The following is a 22,481-nucleotide window of genomic DNA, read 5'->3' on the forward strand; positions in this document are numbered from 1 at the left end:
TGCTATTGCTAAAACCTCTCTTCACTTTCCACCTTGAGTACTGCAACCTCTTCCTCTTTGGACTTTTTACTTCCCACTTCCTCAGTCCATCCAAAATGCAGCTGCTAAAATGAATTCCTCTGTCATGGGTCTGACCATGCCCATCTATGTGCTCCTAAGTTCCTTCATGGACTTCTCACTTTCTGCATCAAGCTCAGCCAACATAGCTGGAAATACAGTTTAATTACTTCCTACCATTGCATAAGAAACTAATGGCACCTGTTGCAAGAAAAGAGTTAATAGGTGTAAATCAAACTCTATCCTTTTAAATTATTATGGTCAAAGACCACTTAAATGAGGAAGAATGAATTATAATACCACTGTACCATGAGGTAAAATCAGATTTCTGAGATGTCCCAAAGGTCTGTAAGCTGAAAGCCTGTCTTTCTTGTGCTTTTGTATTTCTGGGGTTACTGGGTTATCTCATAACTAGTGGGCTATGGTTATTAGTCTATATCCCACTGAAAATTAGAGACTGAACAGACTAACATAAAAAGGAAGAGAGATTACAGTACTATGCATCTGAGAATCTGCTAAAGGGACGTGCAACTGAGGTTATACACATAAGCACACATGTTTGTTAAAAGAAAGAGCAGTTACGATTTCTTCTTACTGTGCTTGCAGTTATACATACAATGCTGTGGAGACCGAAAAAGGATGTTGATGTAATCCATTTACACATCAATTCAATTAAACTGGCAATGCATATTTTTAAAAAGTGGCTTAGTCTGTTTTTAGGGATAAATAAATCATGCTAATACCGTAAAGTACTTGCGACTGCTTTGCAAATCCCTCAATTTGATTTTCCAGGGGTTTGCTGTCACCAGCAATATGTAGGTGTGGGGAAAAAGCACTTATAATAAGGTACACAGCATGGTCTGATTTCTTCTCTCCATTGCACAGGTGTAATCAATAAGGGAGTTTAACCCAATGTGTATTTCCAGGATTCCAAGGCTATCTCCATACTCTACAGCGAAAGGAATTCCATTCAGCTTCACTTGCAATTTAATCAAAGGCAACTATAATTACACTATCAGGGCTCTAATTTTGAAGAGACATTAGCAAAACCATAGTTACTTCATTAAGCGGCAGACCTGTGGCTGACAAAGGACTAGCAGATCCCAAATAATATTTTTCTCTTCTGCTGAGAGCAAACTAAGCAGGCTTTTGTTAATTCCAGAACCTGCCTCAGTATCAAAAGCTGTGAAATAAAGTGGCAAGCACCACAAACAGCGAGCAGCCCAGAGAGTTATTACATTTTCATAGTCACATTTGCAGTCAAAAACCTCTCTCTGACCTTCAGGAAATGAGCTCTGCCTACTGTATCCGTTTTAACTAGCTCTAACTCAAGAACCTTCAAATCTGAAGTAAAATGTAAAGCAACACAACAAAACAAACTCATATTAAACAAGGACATGGGGTACCATCTGTGAGGATATTTCTGCATGGATGGTTTTATGCCTCTTCTAGTTCTCTCCTTCTCCTAATTGCTGACTCTAGCAATATCCAAACAATCTGTCATCACTCTGTTTATACATTGCTTTTACAGAACATAAAAAGCATATACTTACCAGTACAAACACCTGTGATTTTATTGTCACTCTCCTGGAATACCTTTCGAGGTTTTGCTCAACCCCAAAAGCAGTGGGGGAGGATGTGGTAGCAGTTGTCTGCTGAAGGACACTATATTAATTCCAATATAACCACAAACACCCCCCAGTGATTTGTTGCTGACAGCATGGTGAAATATCACACAAGATTGATTCCACGTAACACACTCTTCCAAATACCAATAATTAAGTCAGGCAAACTCTACTGCTGCACAGTGAAGAAAAAGTTGATGCACCAAGGCAGAAACACCGGTCTAATAAATTCATAGCAACAATGGTGAAACCAATGAATATATGCACTAATTTCTATGGCAACTAGAGAGTGTTATCCCCCTTAGTTGTTAACACGAGGTTATTAAGATAACAGTCCTCCTGGCTTCTCTCTGGGCACTTTGCTGAATACTTGCTCATTACATTCATTCTGTGCCTTCTGTTCTATTTTCCTGCAGTCCATTAAGTAGCAAGCTAAGCATCAACCATCTGACAGTAGTGCACGCATACCCTACAAGCAAACATACTTTTCGGTCCCCCTCACACACAAAAATCGCAGCACTCACCGTCACGGGCTTCCTCCCCGCGACTGCAGTTGCTGCATATATGTTTGATCTCCTTGCCTATGTGACAGTGTATCACAAAAGATACATTGTTGTTGTTGGTAGCAGGCTCCTTCAGTGGCTTCATCCTCACTAGATAGAAAGCTTTTTTTTTAGGTTTCTCCCCATTCATGGCTGGAACAGAGCCCTCCCTGCAGCCCGAAGAAGAAAAAGCAAGCATCCCAGGCTGCCTGATGTGTGTGGAATCCGCCATCCGTTCACTCTCGCCTTAGCATTTATCTGCCACCCCCCCTCCTCCAAGAATTAAGGAGAAGGGGGAAGGAAGGCGGGAGGGGAGGGGGAGAGAAAGAGAGCGAGAGCAGGGAAAAGCACTGCCTGAGCCTTGGTGGCCTCTGTGACCCAGCTGCCTTAACCAATCCAAATGATCTTCGCTGGAGGATGCTCTCAGCATGTCGCTCCTCTCTCCACACCTGTGATACTTCTCAGCCATGGATTCTAAACAGCTTCATCAGCAAATCAGAACTTAATTATTTTCAGCTACTTTGCTTGCTGCATGCTTCCCATGAGTGCAGAGCTGCCCCCGTGCTCTCCCAACGCCTCCTCCCTTTCCCTCACCTCCTCCTCTGGTGAACAAATGTGAGAATTATCATACAGAGTACCAGTGTTGTTGGAAACCTTTGGTACTGTGCACGCAGGGACAGTCAACACTGTGTTCCTTTTGCAGAACAAGCTGCAATTCTCTAGCCCACTGAACACAACAACATTGCCTGTTCTCAGGCAGCACCACAGCCTATTCGGTTATAATTAATATTTTACACACAAAGGAAAATCATCCAGGATATTGATATAGGCTGGCTCCCCCTCTACTGCTCCTCTGCAGACTCACTTGGCTATCTGAGAACTAAAGACAATTTGGCTATATGCACCTATCACAGCCAGTTTTGCTCTTTCCTCTTTTTTTTTTAAAATAGTCCTTTCACTCTGGCTTTTCCAAATTCTGGTTGGCTCTTTTAAAATACAGAGGAGGCATCTGTCTGGTGGTTCTCAATGACAGCCATTGATACTAGCTGGCAGTGACTGGTGACATCAACGCAGGCTTCTCTGGAATGGAATCACTCTTCCTAGACCAACCCTTGCCATGGCTCACCAAGGAGGAGTGCAGACATGGAAAGTCTGTTTGGGCTACTCATCGCAGGACGAATACCCTCTCTTTGTTTCTTCACCCCCTTTCCTAAAGTGCAGCTGCTCTGAAGAGCTCCAATACCATCTCTGGATACTGGTAGTCAGGGCAGTGGCTTTTCAAAGGCCCTCACAAAGTTCCTGGCTTATAGGGGAATATTCATCTAATGTCCTATGATCTGTCATCCCCTTTGCCGATGACGGCCCCGTAGGAAAAGACCACATTGCCTCGATTCACAGTTCTGTAAAGACACCAAGCAGCTTCAAATGGTCTGACCCTCTGCTGAAGCAGTGCTTCAGGGAAGGACCTGGAACACTGAACAGAGATATCCTAGCGGGGGTGGGGGGGGGAGAGGGGAGGAGGGAGGGAAGCGAGGGAGACTTCGATCCTGCAGGGCCTGGGGAAAGAAGTATAGGAGAACAGGGGAGGGGAGAGATGAGAAAAAAAAAAAACCTCATTGAGAGGGAGTGCTGTTCCTTTAAATCTGTAGCTGGAAAGAGGTTGGGTGGGTTCCAGGCTGAAGCTCTACAATGTAGCGGAGACAGAGAGTAATTTAGGGATAGTGCTGGTACCTTTATTTTTACTAAGTTCCCTGTTCAGTGACAGAAGAAAGTGACTCACTCTGCAATTCTTTGCCATTGTCACATGACATTTTAATACACTCCATAGGCTAAACGAGACTGACCCTAATCCCTATCAGGTTTTCATTCCATTCTTACCCACAACCATCACTGAAACCAAGGGGAGTTTTGCCTGACCAAGGAGGAAAACTGAGGCAGACTTCAGGATTTTGCCTGATGTTTTTAAATTAATATTTTCTGTCCCTCTTCATGATTTTTCAAAATAAATGAATAAATAAAAATACACGTGATGAATTTCTGCCTTGCTTACCATGAATTGTTCTGACGCAGGTGTCACTTCTCCCCTGGCAGCACTGGGAACTGAACCTTGAGAGGTCTTTTACGGCAAAAATTGCAATGCTTCATTTTTCTTGGCATGGTTCACAGTCAGATTAGATACTGTTAGAGCTCACTACTGTAACATGGGCTGAAAAAGGCTCTCAGTAGAATAATGCCATTTACTCAGCCATGCAACACAGCCTACACATCACCCTGCGGGTGTGTTTGTGTCAAATGGAGTCAGTCACTTCAGGTTAGCTACTTCACTAGCATCACACAGGGCTTGATCCTGCATTAGTTGCTCATCCAAAATTCCCCATTGACTTTAGTGGGAGTTTTGGGGGCACAAGAAATGCAGGATTAGAGTCTCAATAGTAAGCAAACAGATAGATGTGATAATATATGTGCATCCCATTTATAAGGGTGAATGCATTTTAAAAAGTACTCTCTTTAACTGAGATTCAATCACTCAGCAAAAATGTACGTTAAATTAAAAATTCCAAAGAAAACAGCTGAAAATTAGCTGCGTCTTCATTCATTGGCCAAAACAGGAGCTCAGGGCCTCAGGATTTCCTCTACCACCATCTCGCTAACTCCTCAAATTGGGTAAAACACGGTTATGAGTCAAAAAGTAGTTCTGTAAACATTAGGGGTAGCTATAAGCTACGTCATGAACTTCCCAAAGTTCAGGGCTGCGTACAGTTGGAGTTTTACATTGCCACAATGGAGAAGTAGGTCAAGAGAGGCAAAGTAGCTCCAGATGTGAGCTTTCCGAAAGCGCAGGGGGTTTCAGATCTAGCCCTCTGGTTTGGGTCTAACTTCTTATTCAACATATCTGCTCCCTGCTGACCAATCCTGGAGTGCTGCACAAGGCTTGAGTAAACAGGCCTTGCACGGTAGATCACTGAGGGAGACTGAAGGAGCAGAGTACTAGTATAGCTGCTGCTAGATGGGGGCAGATGGTTTTGTGGGTAAGGCACTGGGCTAGGACTCAGAAGAATGTAGCTCAATTCCTGAATCTACCACAGGCTTCTTGTGTGACCTTAGATAAGTCACTTAAGATTGCTCTGTCTCTCAGTTCTCTGTCTATAGAATGGGGATGAGAATATTTCTCTAGTTCACACAAGTGTCATGAGAAAAAACATGAATGGACGTCTAAGAAGTGTTCAGAAAAAAAAAATGCAGAGATGGGGGCCATATAAACGGACAGGTAGTAGGAGGGGTGGGTAGCAACTGCAGCCTCTACATTAGCCAGGGATGCTGACTAGTATACCTCTTTAGTTACACCCATGGTCATGCCTACACCTCTCTCTTGGTTTACCCATCGTCATAACTCCATGACCCTCCACACTGCTGTGGAGGCGCTACCACAGGTGCTGCCCTATAGCGTGCACCTGCAGGCCTTCCCCACTGGACACTGGAGCCCTGGCTATTCTGCTGTGTTTTGGGAAGCACATACGCTAACAAGCTTGCCCAGTGGGCAACACGGATTCCATTCAGATCTGAACCCCAATTACCCATGAGAAAGTCTGGCACACTGCATCCAAAGTACATAGCACCTGCAGGAGACAAACAAGTCCTGAACCCATCTGCAAATACGTCTTTTGTAACATGCACTTCACTAGAGCATGCAAACTGCTTTCATTCCCAAGAGCTGCCTTATAGAAAGTCTGAATTTGCCACAGCTCGTAAGACAAAAATATGTTTTAATTATGATCTGTGTAATTACGGTAGAAGCTGCTGCTGCTAATCATTTCTAGCACAAATAATGGAAGATGAACATACTGCAGTATTCCTGCAGGAAATAACTTGCTTCGTCTTGATTTTAACAAAAGCCAAAAAAGCCATAACAACCCTTTCTGTTCACTGCCTCAGTAGTGTTTGCAAACCCAAGTACTCCTTACTACACTGTGGCACTTAAAAGATGACCGAGACAGAATGATCTTTTGGACTGGGCGTCAGCAAACTTGTGTTCTACTCCAATCTCTGCAACTGACTTTCTAGGTTACCTTGGGCAAGTCATTTCACCTCTCCGTGTTTCTGTTTCCCTTCCATTCTTTGCCTGTGTAGGCTGTAAACTCCTCAGGACAGGAACGGTCTTTTATGATCTCTTTGTCTAGAACAATGGGTTCAGAATCTCAGCTGTAGCCCTAGGCCGGCTACAATACAAATATCACCTTCACCACCAATTTGGAATAAAGAATGCTCCAAACCAGAAACCCAGATCTGAATATCATGAACCCTGATGACAGCTCAGATCAAGATTCACATTCAGATCCAAACGTTGAGCTCCAGCCCATCTTTCCCCTGGAACGCATTTCCTCATATCTCAAGATTACCGAGCTGGGAACTTCCTCTTTATGACACTGTTTAGTTGTTTTCAAATTATCCCTGTAAAGGCAGAGAGAAGCAATAGAACCAGTCAGCTAAAAACATCCAGGCTCAGATTTTCAGGTGCCCCAGACCAGTACTCAGTTCAACTGGAGAGTGGTTAAAAGCGGGTTTTCTGCCTACCTTCTCCAGTCCCATGGGGCTGGGTAAGCACCTGCTACAAGCCTCTGGGCTGCTCTGAGTTGAAATCATCTGGAGCACCGTACACTTCGGCCATGCCTTCTCCTGCTCTTTATGCAGAGGAGCAGGTGTTGGGATTGTAAAAAAGCTTCCCACAAGGTCCTCTTTGCAGCAGTAGATCAGCATAAATGATGTATACTGGGGTAGAGGATCACTATCCCCATAGATTTTAGATCACAGGCTGAGGCCATCTCAGTGGTTGCAAGCTGAAATGTTTGTGATCCTGCAACATTACATTAAATCCTTATTTTGCATAGCTCTTTAGCCTTATTTACTGAATAAGTATTTAATTTTGTTCACTTGACCTATTTGTTTTAATATCTACCTGCTGATCTATATTTGGAATCTCTTTGTGTTTGGCAAATATTGTCTAACTTTTTCCTTTTTGTTTCCTCTTCCCTTTCTACTATGAACTGTATACTGTAGTGCAGCTAGTTATCAATGGGCACAGTATACATAAACATTGTCCCATACTGCCATTAGGGGCAGGACAAGAATATAAGGTATAGTTAGAACTAGGACAGGTGTTAAAATGAGGAAAACCCCCTCTAACATTTAATCAAAAAACTTTTCTCCCGTTTTTTGATGCACTTTGAAATTTCAGCAGATTTTTTTCCAATACATTTTGACCTGCTCTAGTTACAAATAATAGGGAGCCTGTACTGCTTTCTCCATCAGACTATTTCAGAGAAAGCTCACTAACAGTGTACGATTGCTGCAGCTCTGCTAAACCTTGTCATGGCATCAGGAGGAGACGGAAATTGACTTCTAGGTTTTTACAGCTGGCATTAATTTCAGTGCTGCCCCTCCCCCCACCCCAGTGCAAAAACCATTATTAGGGATGGTGATGACAAGAAAGTGCCAAACTGAACGAGAATCGGGTCTGGTGGTGTGTCTTCTGGGCATTTATTCCATCACAAACAGCACAGGCCAGTAAATGTAAGCATAAAATTAAATACTGCAGGCTGTGTGCAATGACTAACTAGATACATGTGCTATCGGGTACTACAGGGTAGACTATATTTATGTATTTTATTGTACTATTTACATATCTAAATCAACAATCTCTAAATTAAGGAGAAAATATAACTGGCCTGATGACAGCAAAAGACTGATCAACCATCAATATAACATCCCATTCAACAGCACCCTCTACTTATCACCTGGGAAAAGCCTAGAAAACCAGATGACCCTTTTAGGGCACCAGGAAGTTGCAGAGAAAGTAAGTAAGTTCCAGAGCGAAGGATTCCTCATTGAGAGTTCTTTGCCAGCAGCTATCTTACGGTAAAGCTATGGGGCTTTCAGTCTCTATGTTTTCAGTGCCTAGCACAATGGGATCTGGGTCCATGACCGGGGCTCCTAAGCACTACTGCAATACAAATAACCACCAACCGGTTTTTTAGATATGGAGTGTTTGTGTTTAACACTTATTTTTTTTAAATTTTAAACATTACATAAACTCCAGCCCATTAGAGCAACCAGAGCCTGGTGCAGACCACAGCCTGCGACTCTCTGCAGTGCAGAACCCCACCTACCTCCTGAAATGGAGGGTGACCTTTGGTTTCTGCAGCCACACCCATATCTTTCCACAACAATCACAGCTGCTCTGCACAGAGCCCAAGAGTCAGGCGATCACAAATGTTACAGAAACACACAAGGAGAAGGGAATGGAAGTGCCCTTTCTTGGTTTCCCCTGTGTTTTTAAACACTGATTAACAGCTATGTGGAACTTCTTGTTCCTCTTGCTGGGCCCATGAGGTCCCAGGTGCATACTGTGTTGTTACACAGTAATTCCTTCATTTAGGAGAAGGCCTGCTCTATTTTGACACAACACCATATGGTGTATAAAGCCTAACTGGAAAAGTTACCCACAAGGAGGACAGCTTGGGAACACCTGTTTGCTGCACTGTGACTAACTGCTGGTGGTAAAATAGACGTATGGGAAAAAAAGATGTGTGTATCATCCTATCCATCATCCACAAGAGCAGGGGAAAGACTGCTGAGCTACCGTTTGAATGATGAGTAACACACACAATGCCAAACCTACACCCGTAATAGGTGAATGAAAGTTGGACGTGGTTATAAGGCTATGTCTACATTACGAGGTAGGGGTACGATTCCCCTACTTTTTGTACACATGCTTGCGCTAGTTCTCATCAAGTTAGCATGAGTATAAATAACAGCGTAGCTGCAGTAGCAAGGACAGTGGCAGCAGATGCATGGCTGAGTCATGCCGAGTATACGCCTACCAATTTCGGGTAGGTTTGTACTTGGCACAGCTCAGACAGGCCTCCGCTGCCCTACTGGTGCTACCATGATTAAGGTGCATCACACCTCAGCTTGTAGTGTAGACACAGACTAAGTGAACACAAATAACGAACCAATATGGAGGTGGGATCATAAGAGGGCAGAACTAATATTAGAGCCAGGTGGTGTTCTGAGCAGGAAGGAATAATACAGAAAATATTAAAGGTGAAATTCTGGCCCTACTGAAATCAATAGAAAAATTCCCATGGACTTTAGTGGGGCCAGGATTTCCCCCTAAGTCTTTGGACCTGATTCAGATCTCTGTGAGACCAGAGTTAGTCAGGAGTAACACCAATGAAGTCGATGCAATTACACCACTCTTATGCTGACGAGAGATCAGAATCAACTCTGTAGTCAGTTTAACAATGTATAAACCCTGCTGTTGTAAAGGCACCAACACCACAAAAATGTAAAGGCAGTGGCAATTTCTAGACGCACAAACACTTGTCAGCTTCCCAGCCAGTTATGTACTGCCTGAAGTGGAATGAATGCAAAAGTGTGATGCATAATAGAGCTTTTTCAAAAAACACTCTTCCCTCTTCTCATAAATAAATAAAGTTAGCTCCCCACCTCCTGCTTCCCGCCCACCAGAGGGAGAGTCTGCTGCTAAAAGACCAGGAAAAGTGTAGGAACACAGTCAGGTACCTATTTGGAATTATAATTCTTTGCAAGGTTATACTCTTCTACAGAATACTCAGACAAGACCTGTGAGGTAAGGAGGAAGTGTTTCCGTGAGCGTATGTGCAGCAAACCCTCAGGGGAAAGACTGCCTTATTCACGTTTGAAGTGCTTCTAGCCACGAAGGAGGAAGGGATAGAGACCAGGTGAACAGCCTGAACATATGGTGGACATGAGGCCAAGTACTCAACAAACTGTGTGAGGGACGCATGCAGGACTGCTTCATTTTTAGGTTTTTTCCCCTCCCTACTGCCAAGAAATGGATATTCGAGCCAGCAAAAAAATAGGAGCGAGTAAAACTACGTATGACCAACAGGTATTGCAAACAAGGCACAAGTCTGAGCTGCTGGGAGAATTTCAGAATTACTTATTGCAATTGTTTCATTTCATACATATTAATATGAATGTGTTCAAGGATATGTTTTAGGATGACATAGTAAATATAGGGAAAACCAAAGAACAGTCATAATTACCAGAGCAATGTGCAACCACTGCAATGCAACCTGAAATGACGTGAAACTTGGCAGGTTTCCAGTGTTGTTACAAACTCAAAAATTCAGAGCAAACCTGTCTAAAGATTGGTTAAGGCTTGCAAACTACCTGTATGAACCTAGTCTTCATTTTGGGTGACCTTATACAAGGCGCCAGATATAAATCAGCATAGCTCCATTGAAGTAATCAGGGCAAGTCCACAGCTTTGGTTCATTTTTTCCTGCAGTTGTTGCTTTCTAATAGCCTCCTTTGAAGGCAAGTGTTATGTGTTCTTCTCCTGAGATTCCCAGTAAAATTTGTACAGGTGTTTACCTTCTCATTCACTCATCCACTCACTGCTCATCACCCACCTGCCAGTGGCTACTGACTCCCATATAAAATGTCAAAATCAAGGGCGAAAACCACATTATCTATATAAATAACCTATATAAATATATATATAAATAACCATAACAAACTTTCATCAGCAGCTATAGTAGGCAGGGTAACCAAATATTAAGATAAGTTTGTGGTAGATCTCGATTATCATTCTTTAAGATAACTCCATGGTATCACAACATTATTCTTTCAGGATTTTCACATGCTTTAAGAGGGAATTTACAGAAATATAGGCCAAGGTTTTCAAAAGTAACTAGTGATTTCTGCTGCCTCACTTTTTTGGGTGCTCAGCTTGAGCCCCTTGAAGGGGCAGATATTCACAAGGGAGGGCACTCAGCACTTTCTGAAAGTCAGCCCTCTTTAAGAAGTCTCAAGCTGGACACGTAAAATGGAGACACCCAAAACCACTAGTCATTTTAAAAAATTTTAGCCATATAAATTATAGATGGAAAGACCCATCAGGCTATCCATTTCCACTCTCTTACGATGCACAATTGCTCTGTACATTGTCTAGTGTTTTGCCTGGCCTATTTTTAAAAAGATCTTTCACCAGCTCCTTTGGGAGAAAATTTAAGAAAATAGGCCAAAATTCTGCTTTCACTCACATCAATACAATTCTACTGAAGGCAGTCAGATTGCACATGGTAGCTCAAAGCAGAATTTGACCTCACAACTTTGTCTACATGGCTAATCAAATTTATTTCTGGCAATATCAGCTAACATGGTTGCCTGAAAAAATATATACATTCTAATAATCCCCTGTTGATAATCCATAGATTTATTGCCACTTTTCCAGACAAAGTACAGGAGGATCACCCTGCTGAAATCTCTGATAAAGTCATACATTTGAAGTAAACAAGAATAAGATTCATGCCTGCTAACCGGAATAAAAAAAGAATTAATACAAAGCAAATTCATGAATAACTATTATCTGAAAAGTTCTCCACTGGCTAGCGAGATCACAAGGCCATAGTGAACAAGTTATAATATTAAATGTAATAGGATTGACTAGATTTTTTGTTTTTATAAGTGGCTCATATGAAGTTAATTGGTAGTAGTTTAAAACATTTTACCTGAAGATCAGGAATATTATAGTGCATTAAACACATTCCCTTAGATGGTTCTCTCAAGACAAGCAGTTGGGAATTTAGAAAAATAAGTTTTCTGGAGTTACCCTAGAACAAAGTCATTTGAGCTGGCTCAGTTTTACACAGTCACATATTTTCGCTGTCAATATGGGTTTAGGCTAAGCATGAAAAACAGAAGTTAGAAAGAATTCCCTGCTGTGAATTTCCTATAACAAGAGTAGGCATTGCAAATGTTAATAATGGTCATAAAATTCTCTCTCTTTAAAATTCATTCATAGTTGTTTTTTTCTAATCATGAAAAATACAACGTATCTGTTCATCTCTCCTGTTTCAGAGCATAACCTGATAGAGTTGCTCTATCTCATGTAGTACTGGAGTACATTCTTTCTCCTGCTTTCTAACTGGCCTCTACCCCTGCCTGTGCTGAAATACTTCTTTGGTCAAAGGTTGTCTAGCAATCTCTGCCATAACCAGTGTGTTTTAGGACCTTTCCAGTCTCCAAGCTGGATGATGCATTTCGAGGAACCTTGGACCTGAGGATGTCATAAAACATGGACTTGAAAAGAAATCATCCAGTCAGTGAGAGTGCAAGGCTTGAACGAACCATGATGAAAGAGCACTCAAGGAAGGGGATCTGTTGGAAGAGAGAGACAGAGATAAAAGTTTGGGAGGGAAAGAAGAAGCGAAGATAAGGTGAGATATTGGGGCCAGAAAGAGGGAATTTGAGGTGCAAGGAAGAGGTATCAGATAGGGAGGAAAAGGAGAGAAAGGGAAGAAGAAGAAGAAGGAAAATCTACCGAGCACCAGGAAAATTGTGAATATATGTTCAAAATATCCAGGGTTTAATTAAATTGACTGATCCTCCCAAACTTCAGAGGTTCCCCATAACTAAAGAGCACCTTGCAATTTGGCATGGACAATATGGGATTCAGGGCGGCTAGAGATAAAGACTAAGGTACAGTGGAGGAGTTGCAGATGGAAGCATTCACAGAACCTGCCCACTTTATGCCTGACTGAGGCACACCCTGTCAATCTCTCACTTTAATAACTAAAATTCTCAATTAAAAAAGAAAAAAAGGACAAAAGTTCCTAGGACAGCACGCCGCTCCAGTTTAGTTATTGAAAAACACTGAAGTTAAACAAGCAGCTTTTGACCATACAATTAATGTCTTTCTGGATCTTTCTCTCCTTCTGCAAAAGACACAGGCTCCTCTGAACAGCACTGAAATCTGCATGAGGAGCCTTTCATGTTCTCCAAGAGAAAACAGAAAAGGATTCTTCCTCTCCTCTGCCCATCCCCCTTTTCTCATTGCAGTCTAATCATTTTTCAGTGTCAGACTCTCCGCTCCTTAGTGACTGCTCATGCTTTCACTGTGGATTGGCACAGTGCACAAACCATATATGAAAAGTCTCACTGTGCGTCAGCCCCGTGTCATCATTCCCTTACTGTCCCAGAGTTTAGCAAAGCTAGGCTAGTCTCAATAATACCAACAGACAATACACATGCCATCAATCGAGCTCACTGACAAAAGAAATAGCAAGTATTGTTTGCCTTTTTAAAGCCCTGAATAGCAATCAACAAAAGAAGCTAGAGTAAGCTGGTCTAAAGAAATAGCTGCATAATCAGTTCCTGCTGAAATACTGGTATGTATTTTAAAATAAAATTTGCTAAGCATTTTAACATCTGTCCCTTGGATAATTATAAAGTCTAGAGATCCAGAGTTGTGTTTGAGAGAGTTGTGTTTTTAAAGAGGGTCTTTTCATACAGGAAGGAAATTTTAAAACCATAGCAACCATACCCAGGGCCGGTGCAAGGATATTTTGCATCCTAGGTGAAACTTCCACCTTGTGCCCCCCTCCCCATCCCCCCGGAGCATCGCTTATTATAAAAACTTTCAAAAATGAATACTGCATCAACTGTTTGTGTTTGACATAAACATTGATTAAGAGATCAAGATGACTTTTCCTTAAAATTAAGCAATGTTGATTGTAATTGGAAATACACCCTTTTTAGTTACGTATACTTCCTTCCTTCTTTCATATCAAAATCTACTACATTTTATTCTACCTTTAGAATATCCAATTATTGTTATTAATAAAACTTATAAAATTAGAATGGCGGATACTCCGTCATACAACAACAACAGACAATATCAGTATGACAAATTTCAACAACATACACACGCATATTCGCACATGATAAACATATACACTCAAATACTTAATATACACACACAATTGACACAAAGTATTAGCGAAATGATGCAGCAGCAATTGCCAGAGTCTTAGATCTGAAACAACTCAATAAAAATAGTTAGCCTCAGTTGATAACCTCCGAAAACTAGTAAACTTAGCATGATAAACAGCCTGTCAGAACGGGTGAGGGCTGCGCACAATGAGAAAAATGACGTCATTGCCACTTTGTACCGTAGTGAAGCAGTAGGCTTGTAGGCCCGCAACGCAACGCTGGCGTAGGCTATAGCTGTAATGTACTAGAGAACGACAAGTTAAAATGCAAGTTCAACAATGTTTCTCTTTTCTTTATTCATTCGTTTTCCAGCAATAGTGTAAAAAAAAAAAAAAAATTGGGGGGGGCACTGCTTTTTGGCTCCCTCAAATCTTGGCGCCCTAGGCAGCCACCTAGTTCACCTAGTGGTGACACTGGCCCTGAGCATACCTAAATAGTGTCAACTTTCTCATGCATGTTTTAAAGAATTTAAAACCTTATGTTTTAAAGCTCTTTGCAATCCTCACATGTAGTGTGTGGTAATTATTAATAATGATGTTAGCGAGGGAGAGTAGAACAACAGCTGCTCTTACTATTTGTTAATTATCATATCTCTTGAGGTTTCAGTTAGGAATTTCCTCCCTCACAAGCCCAGTTGCTCCACCTGTATGACACTGCAGTGAAATCATAATATTCCATTTGTGAGATCACAGTTTTTGTGCAACTACAGACTGCGGTAATACATAACCAGAAGTTTACCATTTCACTGAAAGTTCAAAAAGCAGAAGAAGCTGGGACATAAGCTTTCAGAAGAAAGTCCTCAGTAAAACATACATTTTCAACCAGAGTAGTGGGAGTGCAGAAAAATCCTGGCAGTACACACTGCTTTTTTTTTTTTTAATTAATCTCTGTTTGTATTACCATAGTGCCAAGAGGCCCAAACTGAGATCAGGGCAGTATTGTGCAATTCTCTGTACATAAACATAGGGATAGACTGTTTGTCCTAATGATCTTTTCTTTCAAGTTTTCTCTAGCATTATAATCCTCTGAGCTGAAAACATTCAAACTTCAGGACCCATGGACCTGATCGTACAATATACTAGTGCGTTCTGCAAGGCGCAGAACACTCCCAATTTCCAATATGACAGCCAGGGGGCCTTCAATCTCTCTGCAGGATCAGGCCTGAAAATTCTCCAGGGTTATGAAATTCACAGTACAAGGGGAAAAAAAAAATTTCTTTGCATCAATATATAGAACCACTTTCATTGTTTGTGTTCAATGGGAGTTTTGTGCAAACATCCGGGGAAGAATGTAGCCTTCAGTGCTTCAAGTTGTTTGCTCTGTAGTAAACACTTCTTTTGTGCAGAAGATGCTGTTTTTGCTGTTCTTTCTTCATAGGAAAACTAAAGGTAATATTATTGATTATTCATCACGGGTATAGCAGCCTATGAACAAACAACACCTTGATCTAACTCAGACGCCACTCTGTGCCAACAACTAAAGGCAGTAAGAACCAAATTATTAATTCCATAGCACGAATGCACTACAATGGGAAAAGGTGCAGGAAGCCTCTTCCCTCGAAACGCAGCCATAACGTGGATACCTGTGCTCCCCAAGTGTAAAGTTCTCCCTGAGAAGAGACTTGTCTGAGCGGGGTGTGGCCATGGTCCTGTCCTGCTAGGGACTGATAAGAAGCTAGAGGGCTGCAACAATGGGAGTTGCAAACAACCCCTTTCCAAAGTCATAGCAAGGGCACTCCCTGCTTCGGAGGTGCATCTCTGCCTCTCTTCCCAGCAGGTCCTGATTTCTAAGAGCCATAATCAAGGCTTAAGCATTCAGGTCACTACCAAGGCTCCCCTCCCACCTAGCCGTACCTTTCAACGGTCCTAGGTTCTTAGGGATAGCCTGAATTTAAATTATTTGTATCTGCTCCAACTTGGAGTCCATCATGCCAATTCTTCCAGGCTGACTCCATTCCCTGTGAAGGGACCTCCACCACACCACTCCCTGCTGGGTTCACAGGCAGCAAAGGGCCTGAGGCACAGTGATAATCACAGGTGATGGGGCTTGACCCAGCTGTGTGGAGGATGCTCAGCAGAGGCATCACCCACTTGACAGCAGCACAGGAACATAATTCAGTGGCAGCCTTTAGAGGGGCTGAGGAGGAGAGTGAGAGGGTAAGGCAGGGTGGGGGGTATATGCGAGGCAGGCAGGGCTACTTCTGCTGCTCCAGGCCAGTGACTGGGCTAGTTATCTGCTGGGAGGTGCCAGTCGGGATCTCCAGCTGTCACCGTTTAGAACATCAGTGCCAATCTGGGAGTGACTGGCTAGTGGCAGCTCATGCCAGCTCAGCTAATCAGGCATCAAAATGGAAGTAGTGAGACCTGTGAGAGGGGAAAAGATGGTTCCACCGCTCTCGCCCGTCCACCTTAGGAGAGCTAAAAAGGAAGAGGGTGATCAAATAGGAACAAGGACAGGAAAAGAAGAAGCAGCTGTTGTGAATAGTTGGCCTGGTGTTTAGGCACTATTGACGTTAGCAATAAGAGGTAGAGGATGGTTGGCTGATGGGGCTCGTAAGGATACAGGGAGACTTTCATCCCTAAAACCACAGATTGAAGACAGGTCAGGTCATTCCAGACTGAAAGCTGATGCTGCCTGATAGATTTCAGCAGCCTACGTGAAAGGAGTTTGGTGGTCTCAGTCTTGTTTTGGTGTAAGCTCTTTGAGGCAAGGTCTTCTTAGAATCATCAATAATTATTTGGATCACAGTAATGCCTAGAGGTTGCAACTGTACTTGGGGCCTCTTTGTATTAGGTGCTATTGAAACACAGTGAGAGACAGTCCCTGCCCTGAAAGTCTTGTAATTTAAACAGAAAAGACAGAGAGACCAAGAGAAAAGAAGTACTATCATCTCCACTTATCGATGGGAAATGGTGGCAGAGCGAGATTAAGTGACTTGCCCAAGGCCAAACAAGGTGTCTCTAGCAGAGCTAGAATTTGAACCAGCTCTCAGGAGTTCCTTAATTACAAGGCCATCCTTTCTGTGTATTCCTGTACTGTGTTTGTACTCTGTGTTTGGAAAGTGCCCAGCACATGTTAGGCACTACTGCAGTCTAGATAATGAACAATAAATAGCACTTGGCTTTAAGCAGCTTCTTTCAAAGGGCAGCTGCAGCACATTTCAGTTGCTCCCTTCCAGGTCCCCTGGTGAGCAGGATAACAGAGATTAGCTGGTGAGACCTGATGCAGCCACCAAGGGAAGGAGCACGTAAGCGACCAGAATCTTAATGCTGCCTGCATCAAGGGAAGCAGGTGACAACATTATACCTGCTCATTGGGCAACTCTTCAGAAGAGGCCACCCAAGCCAACCCCCCACTTCTACCAAAGGTGTAGTGGTGTGGGAGGGAGGTGATGTAAAAAGGTGTGTAGCATAGTTGAGCTCCCCTATAGCAATTTTCAGCTGGCTAGGGTTCTCTCAGGACCACAGCCAGTTGTTGTAAGTTAGAGCAGTCTAAAGGCTGCTCTAACTTACATCGGGGCCAGGACTGGGGCTGGAGTAGCTTGAGAATTAGGGAGCAGCAGCCAGTTCCCTGACAGCCCCCTCCTCTCTCCTGCACCAAATGTACCTTGCAGGAGAGGAGAATATGGTCCACAATTTTTTAAAAGACAACCTCCTATTGGGGATTTACTGTAACTGCTCTATTGGACCTATATATTTACGAATTTGATGTTAGGGAAATATTTTAAATACATCAGTGTGGGTGGGTCATGTCTGTTTCTTTGCCCTTCCATATGTAGGCTGGTTAGCATATACTTGTATGGGGAGCCTAAGATTAAATGAACAAAGTAAAAATCTTTCTTGCCCTTTTACATCTTGGGAACAATGAGTGGAGTATACGTGGGTAGAACTCACACACTGTGAGAAGGAGTGTATTTAGGGTTAGTGGGGAACGGAGAGTGGGAGGGTTAATAGGAGAGACTGTACGGATGGGAAAGATAGAAGGAAGGAAGGGACAAAAGGTTGCGACTCAGGTGGACAAGAAGAGAACCGAGACAAAGGATGGAAGAAACAGATACACTTGGGCCCTGTTTAACTTCAAGAAATTGCTCTGGTGTAACTACATCGATGTGGTAAGAGTTGGTAGATTTATAGATTTTTAAATTCAGCTTTGCAATTAAGGAAAGTATTCAATTACTTCACAATTCAAGTATACATCTTCCTACTGCATGAGTGATGTTATGAAGTCCAGGGTGCCACTTCAGATATAACAAAAGAAAAAAAAAAAAGCTCCATGTTTGGGCCATTTTATGTTGATTGAGCGGATGTGATTGAGGCTGCCTTTGGATCACATCTGAGGGAAGCAGTATAGCATCTTTTAATCATTAGGAAGATAGTCTAGATTTACCACTTAAAACATTAAGACACTTTAAACACATATGTCCTAACAATGATTTTTGATAAAGCAAGTCCTACAAGAACAATATTTCAGGAAACAAGTGGACACACACATTTTTGAATCACTTTTTAAAAAAAAAATCAAAAGGAAAATGACTATGCAAGACTCAGTACATGTAGATTTAAAATACAATATAGCTTTAAAGGTTAAATGTTCTTTGCAGATCATTGTGCTCACAATGCAAAATACATTGAAATTGAAACCAAACATCCTGAAACAAACCCTACCGAAGGCATTAACTATGCTCCAGTGAGCATTCTGGCACACTTTAATATTTCAGGTCAATGAAGCTTATTCTGAGCAAAACATCTGGAGCATTATAAATCTAAGTTGGTTTTTTTCTGTGCTGCAGTTTTCACTTCATTTCTTTAAGATTCCCCTTAATTATAACACGGAGCAAATGACATTTCACAACACTAACTCCTGCAGTTGTTCCTTCACTAACTGCCCTATTTGTTTGCAGGTTCCTCCCTTTTCCTCTTTCCTCCCACACAAAATAGCTTCCCAGGGCCTGACACTGAAATCCTAATTCAGCAGCACTCCCACTGGTTTCATAGGAGTTTTGTCTAAATAGACATTCTAGGACTGGTCTCTTAGTCAGTGAGTTCTGAAATTCATTCATAGTTTACCCTGCTTTCTCATTTTCGTAGGTGTTGGTGTCATTCCAGGAGGTTTACATTTGACATTAAATATTCAATACGTAAAAATATAAGGTCAGATGCAGATCTGGTGTAAGCAGGTGCAAGGATGGTCACTTGGCTTTTTAAAGAGTGTTATTCAAACTGGAATAGGCATAAAAGTAAGACCATTTGTATATAAAATTGTATGGATTCCATTCCTGAAATTCATTTTACAAAATCCCCTCAGAGATAGCTGTGTGCTGAAGAGGGGCATTCAGCACATTGGCCTTGAGCCTGCCAGGTCCTGAGCTCCTTCAATTCCCATTTGACCAGGTCTATTATTAGTTTAAAACTTATAGTTTTTTAAAAATTTAAGTCCTCCAACCTCCATCCCTCCTCCAATATGATGCCCCAGCATTCATTATGTTGATTGTGTCATATCAACTGGAAAACTCCATTGGAGCATGAAGCTGACTTCTATAGGGATGCCAGATAAGTGCTATTTGACTGCTATAATGTGCAATTTTGCAACTGTTAAAATCTACAGTAATAAGGTTTTACTATCTTACAAATGTTAGCCTAGAGAGAGAGAGAGAGAGAGCGAGCACAAGACTTGGGAGGAAGGATGGTTTTGTGTTTAAGGCATTGACTGAGATTCTAAAGAGCAGAGTTCAATGACTGATTTTTCCACAGGCTGTGTGTGGGGTTTTGGGCAAGTCACTTCATTTTTCTGTGCCTCCATTCTCAGCTGTAACATAGGGATAGTAACACTTCCTTTCTCTGACTTCTCTATTTAGACTATAAGAATTTCTTGGCAAGGACTGTCTCTTACTATGCGTATGTACAGCACCTAGTACAATGGGGCACTGAAATCAACTGGGGCCTCTAGGCATTCCTGACATACAAATAGTAACAACAACAACAGAAAAGACTTCCTCTCCTCATATGCCATTTTCATGCTCAATAAATATCTAAGATAGCATCAGCATAGTGCATAAAGGGGCACTTGTAAGTGTACTTAAAACTAAGTAAGGGGTGAATATCAGAAAGGCCAGAGGTTCAATTTAATGCAAAAGTTTGGATGTTTAATTTGAGCTTTATTCAAACCCATTTTGTAGACAAAAATCAGACTTGAAATCTTTAGAGAAAAGGCTTTCTTAGAAGATTCCTAGTACAGCCGGATTACATCCCCAAAACAGCAGACAAACAACCTTTATTGCAGTATTTCAATTTTTCCACTTTCGGCCCTGGCAAATCCTAGGGGCAAACATTTTTAGTCTGTGTGAGAGAGAGGCAGGGTCAAATGACTCAAAGCATACGAGGCCAGTTTATTAACCACAAGAAACAAATAATAAAAAGAAAACCTGGCACATTTCATACCTCAAAATGGGTTCCCTTATTACAGAGGCTTTCAACCAGGGGTATGCGTACCCCTGGGGGTACGCAGAGGTCTTCCAGGGGGATACATCAACTCGTCTAGATATTTGCCTAGTTTTACATCAAGCTACATAAAAAGCAGTAGCCAAGTCAGTACAAACTAAAATTTCATACAGACAATGACTTGTTTATACTGCTCTATATACTATACACCGAAATGTAAGTACAATGTTTATATTCCAATTGATTTATTTTATAATTATATGGTAAAAAGGAGGAAGTAAGCAATTTTTTTAGTAATGTTGTGCCGAGACACCTTTGTATTTTTATGTCTGATTTTGTAAGTAATTTTTAAGTGAGGTGAAACTTGGGGGTAACACAAGACAAATCAGACTCCTGAAAGGTCGTTTGGAAAGGTTGAGAGCCACTGCCTTATTGCATCTCCTCCAAGCCTTTCGTGCACCAGATCCTGCCCTGGGCTGATTTCCCTCTGGTAACACTCTTAGAGGTCAGGTACAACACTGAGATTGGTCCCCCCGGTTCATCTCCAGTTCTCACTGGTTCTTAAGGGATATCATGTACGGGCTCTTTTGTTACCTGAGCGGCTTCATCTCATCCTGATAAAGCTAACAATTGCACATGCAAGCCATTCCTCCTATTACTGTGCATGGAGCTAAATGCTTGTGACGTATTCAATTGCATGCAAATCCATACAAGCATCACTGCACTATCTATTCTGCATTGCTCGAAGTGAGAGGAGGGTGGGTGAAGCTATGAATATAGTTGCACAACTGCAATTTTCAAAGAAAGCATTTTACAATCCAGCCAGCCAAACATATGAGAACCTGAAATAGATTAAATCTAACTTTCCCTAAGTATAAATTACATTAGGAATTCCTCTAATCACTCATTTTAGCTGTTAAAATTATTCTAAGGCTGGAAGGTCAGGGACCAATAGGTCATGAAACAAACTATGTTGGGATTAATACAATAGACATTGATCTATAATCCAAATCAAATAAAACAAAGCAAAGTTTTAGACCTTCCAAAGGAACAAGTTATAAACAAATACAAAATGCCACTTTAGATTACTGTAAAAAACATTGAGGATACACAGGATCTATAGGTTACCTGGAATCAGAAAAAAATATTTTCTGTAACAGGACATTATATAAACAGAATGCTAATGGTAGATAAGAAAATCTTCAGTGGTCTTTGTGGGGTCAGGTAAGACTCCAAAATGAGGTGGAAATATGTTTCTGCTGTGTGAGAGAACCTGTCAGGAAGCCTTTTGTGCACTGCCCAGCCCTTACAGAGGTGTCTCCACTGAAACACGGAGGAGGAAATAGATGCACTGGGGCATAGCCCAGGAGTCCAAGCACAGTACAGGTCCACATGGCCAAAGCCTGCAGGGGGGTGGGGGGAGCAGTGGGCTACAATAGGCAAAAACTCCTAAGGAAATTAGGCACCTAAGGTGAAATCCTGGCCCCAATGTCAATGGCAAAACTCCCACCAACTCTAGTGCAACCAGGATTTCACTCCTAATCGCCAGTGAAAGCCAATGGGAGCTGTAGCTAGCAGGCAGAACCACCAGCTGTGGAAGATGAACAACACTCAGAGTTGCAATCCTTTTCCTCAGGTCCTTCTTTTACTGATTTATAAACAAAAGGATTCCAACCTGAAACAAAGCACAAAGAACAGTGGGTCCCAGTTGCCATAGACCTTGCATCTAGGAGAGAGCACATCTACCCCCTAAAGCAAACCCCACCACTACCATTTACCCTCTGCTTTTATATCCCCATCTTCATCGCCAATGTGACAGGCCTGGGTTTGGATTAACTCTTCACGGACTGGAACTTGGGGAACATCTTTCTACTGTCTCATTACCTAACGCCCTTAGGTGCTTTTGAAAAAAATCTCACCAAACGCCACTGCCCCCCATTATCCTGTGGTTAGATCCTGTGTCCGGCCCAATGATAGCTATGGCCCTACATGCTGGGGAT

The 22,481-nt window shown here is 42.1% G+C and overlaps 1 protein-coding gene across 11 annotated transcripts in view; it reads right to left on the reverse strand.

Annotated features, from left to right (window-relative positions):
* PHACTR1 (phosphatase and actin regulator 1) overlaps positions 1 to 22,481 on the reverse strand; it is a 423,459-nt gene that overhangs the window by 200,929 nt on the left and 200,049 nt on the right. Inside the window, exon 1 of one of the 11 annotated variants that reach the window (XM_037893143.2) lies at positions 2,207 to 2,787. The exons of 8 other annotated variants lie outside the window; for them this stretch is intronic. In XM_037893143.2, the coding sequence (XP_037749071.1) occupies positions 2,207 to 2,456 (250 nt within the window). In that variant the 5' untranslated portion in view covers positions 2,457 to 2,787. Of the gene's footprint in view, positions 1 to 1,610; positions 1,795 to 2,206; positions 2,788 to 22,481 lie in introns of those variants that run through there. 2 more of the 11 variants (XM_043540094.1, XM_037893147.2) reach the window with 2 other exon arrangements.

The sequence above is a fragment of the Chelonia mydas genome, chromosome 2, assembly GCF_015237465.2.
Source record: "Chelonia mydas isolate rCheMyd1 chromosome 2, rCheMyd1.pri.v2, whole genome shotgun sequence".
Classification (NCBI taxonomy): domain Eukaryota; kingdom Metazoa; phylum Chordata; order Testudines; family Cheloniidae; genus Chelonia; species Chelonia mydas.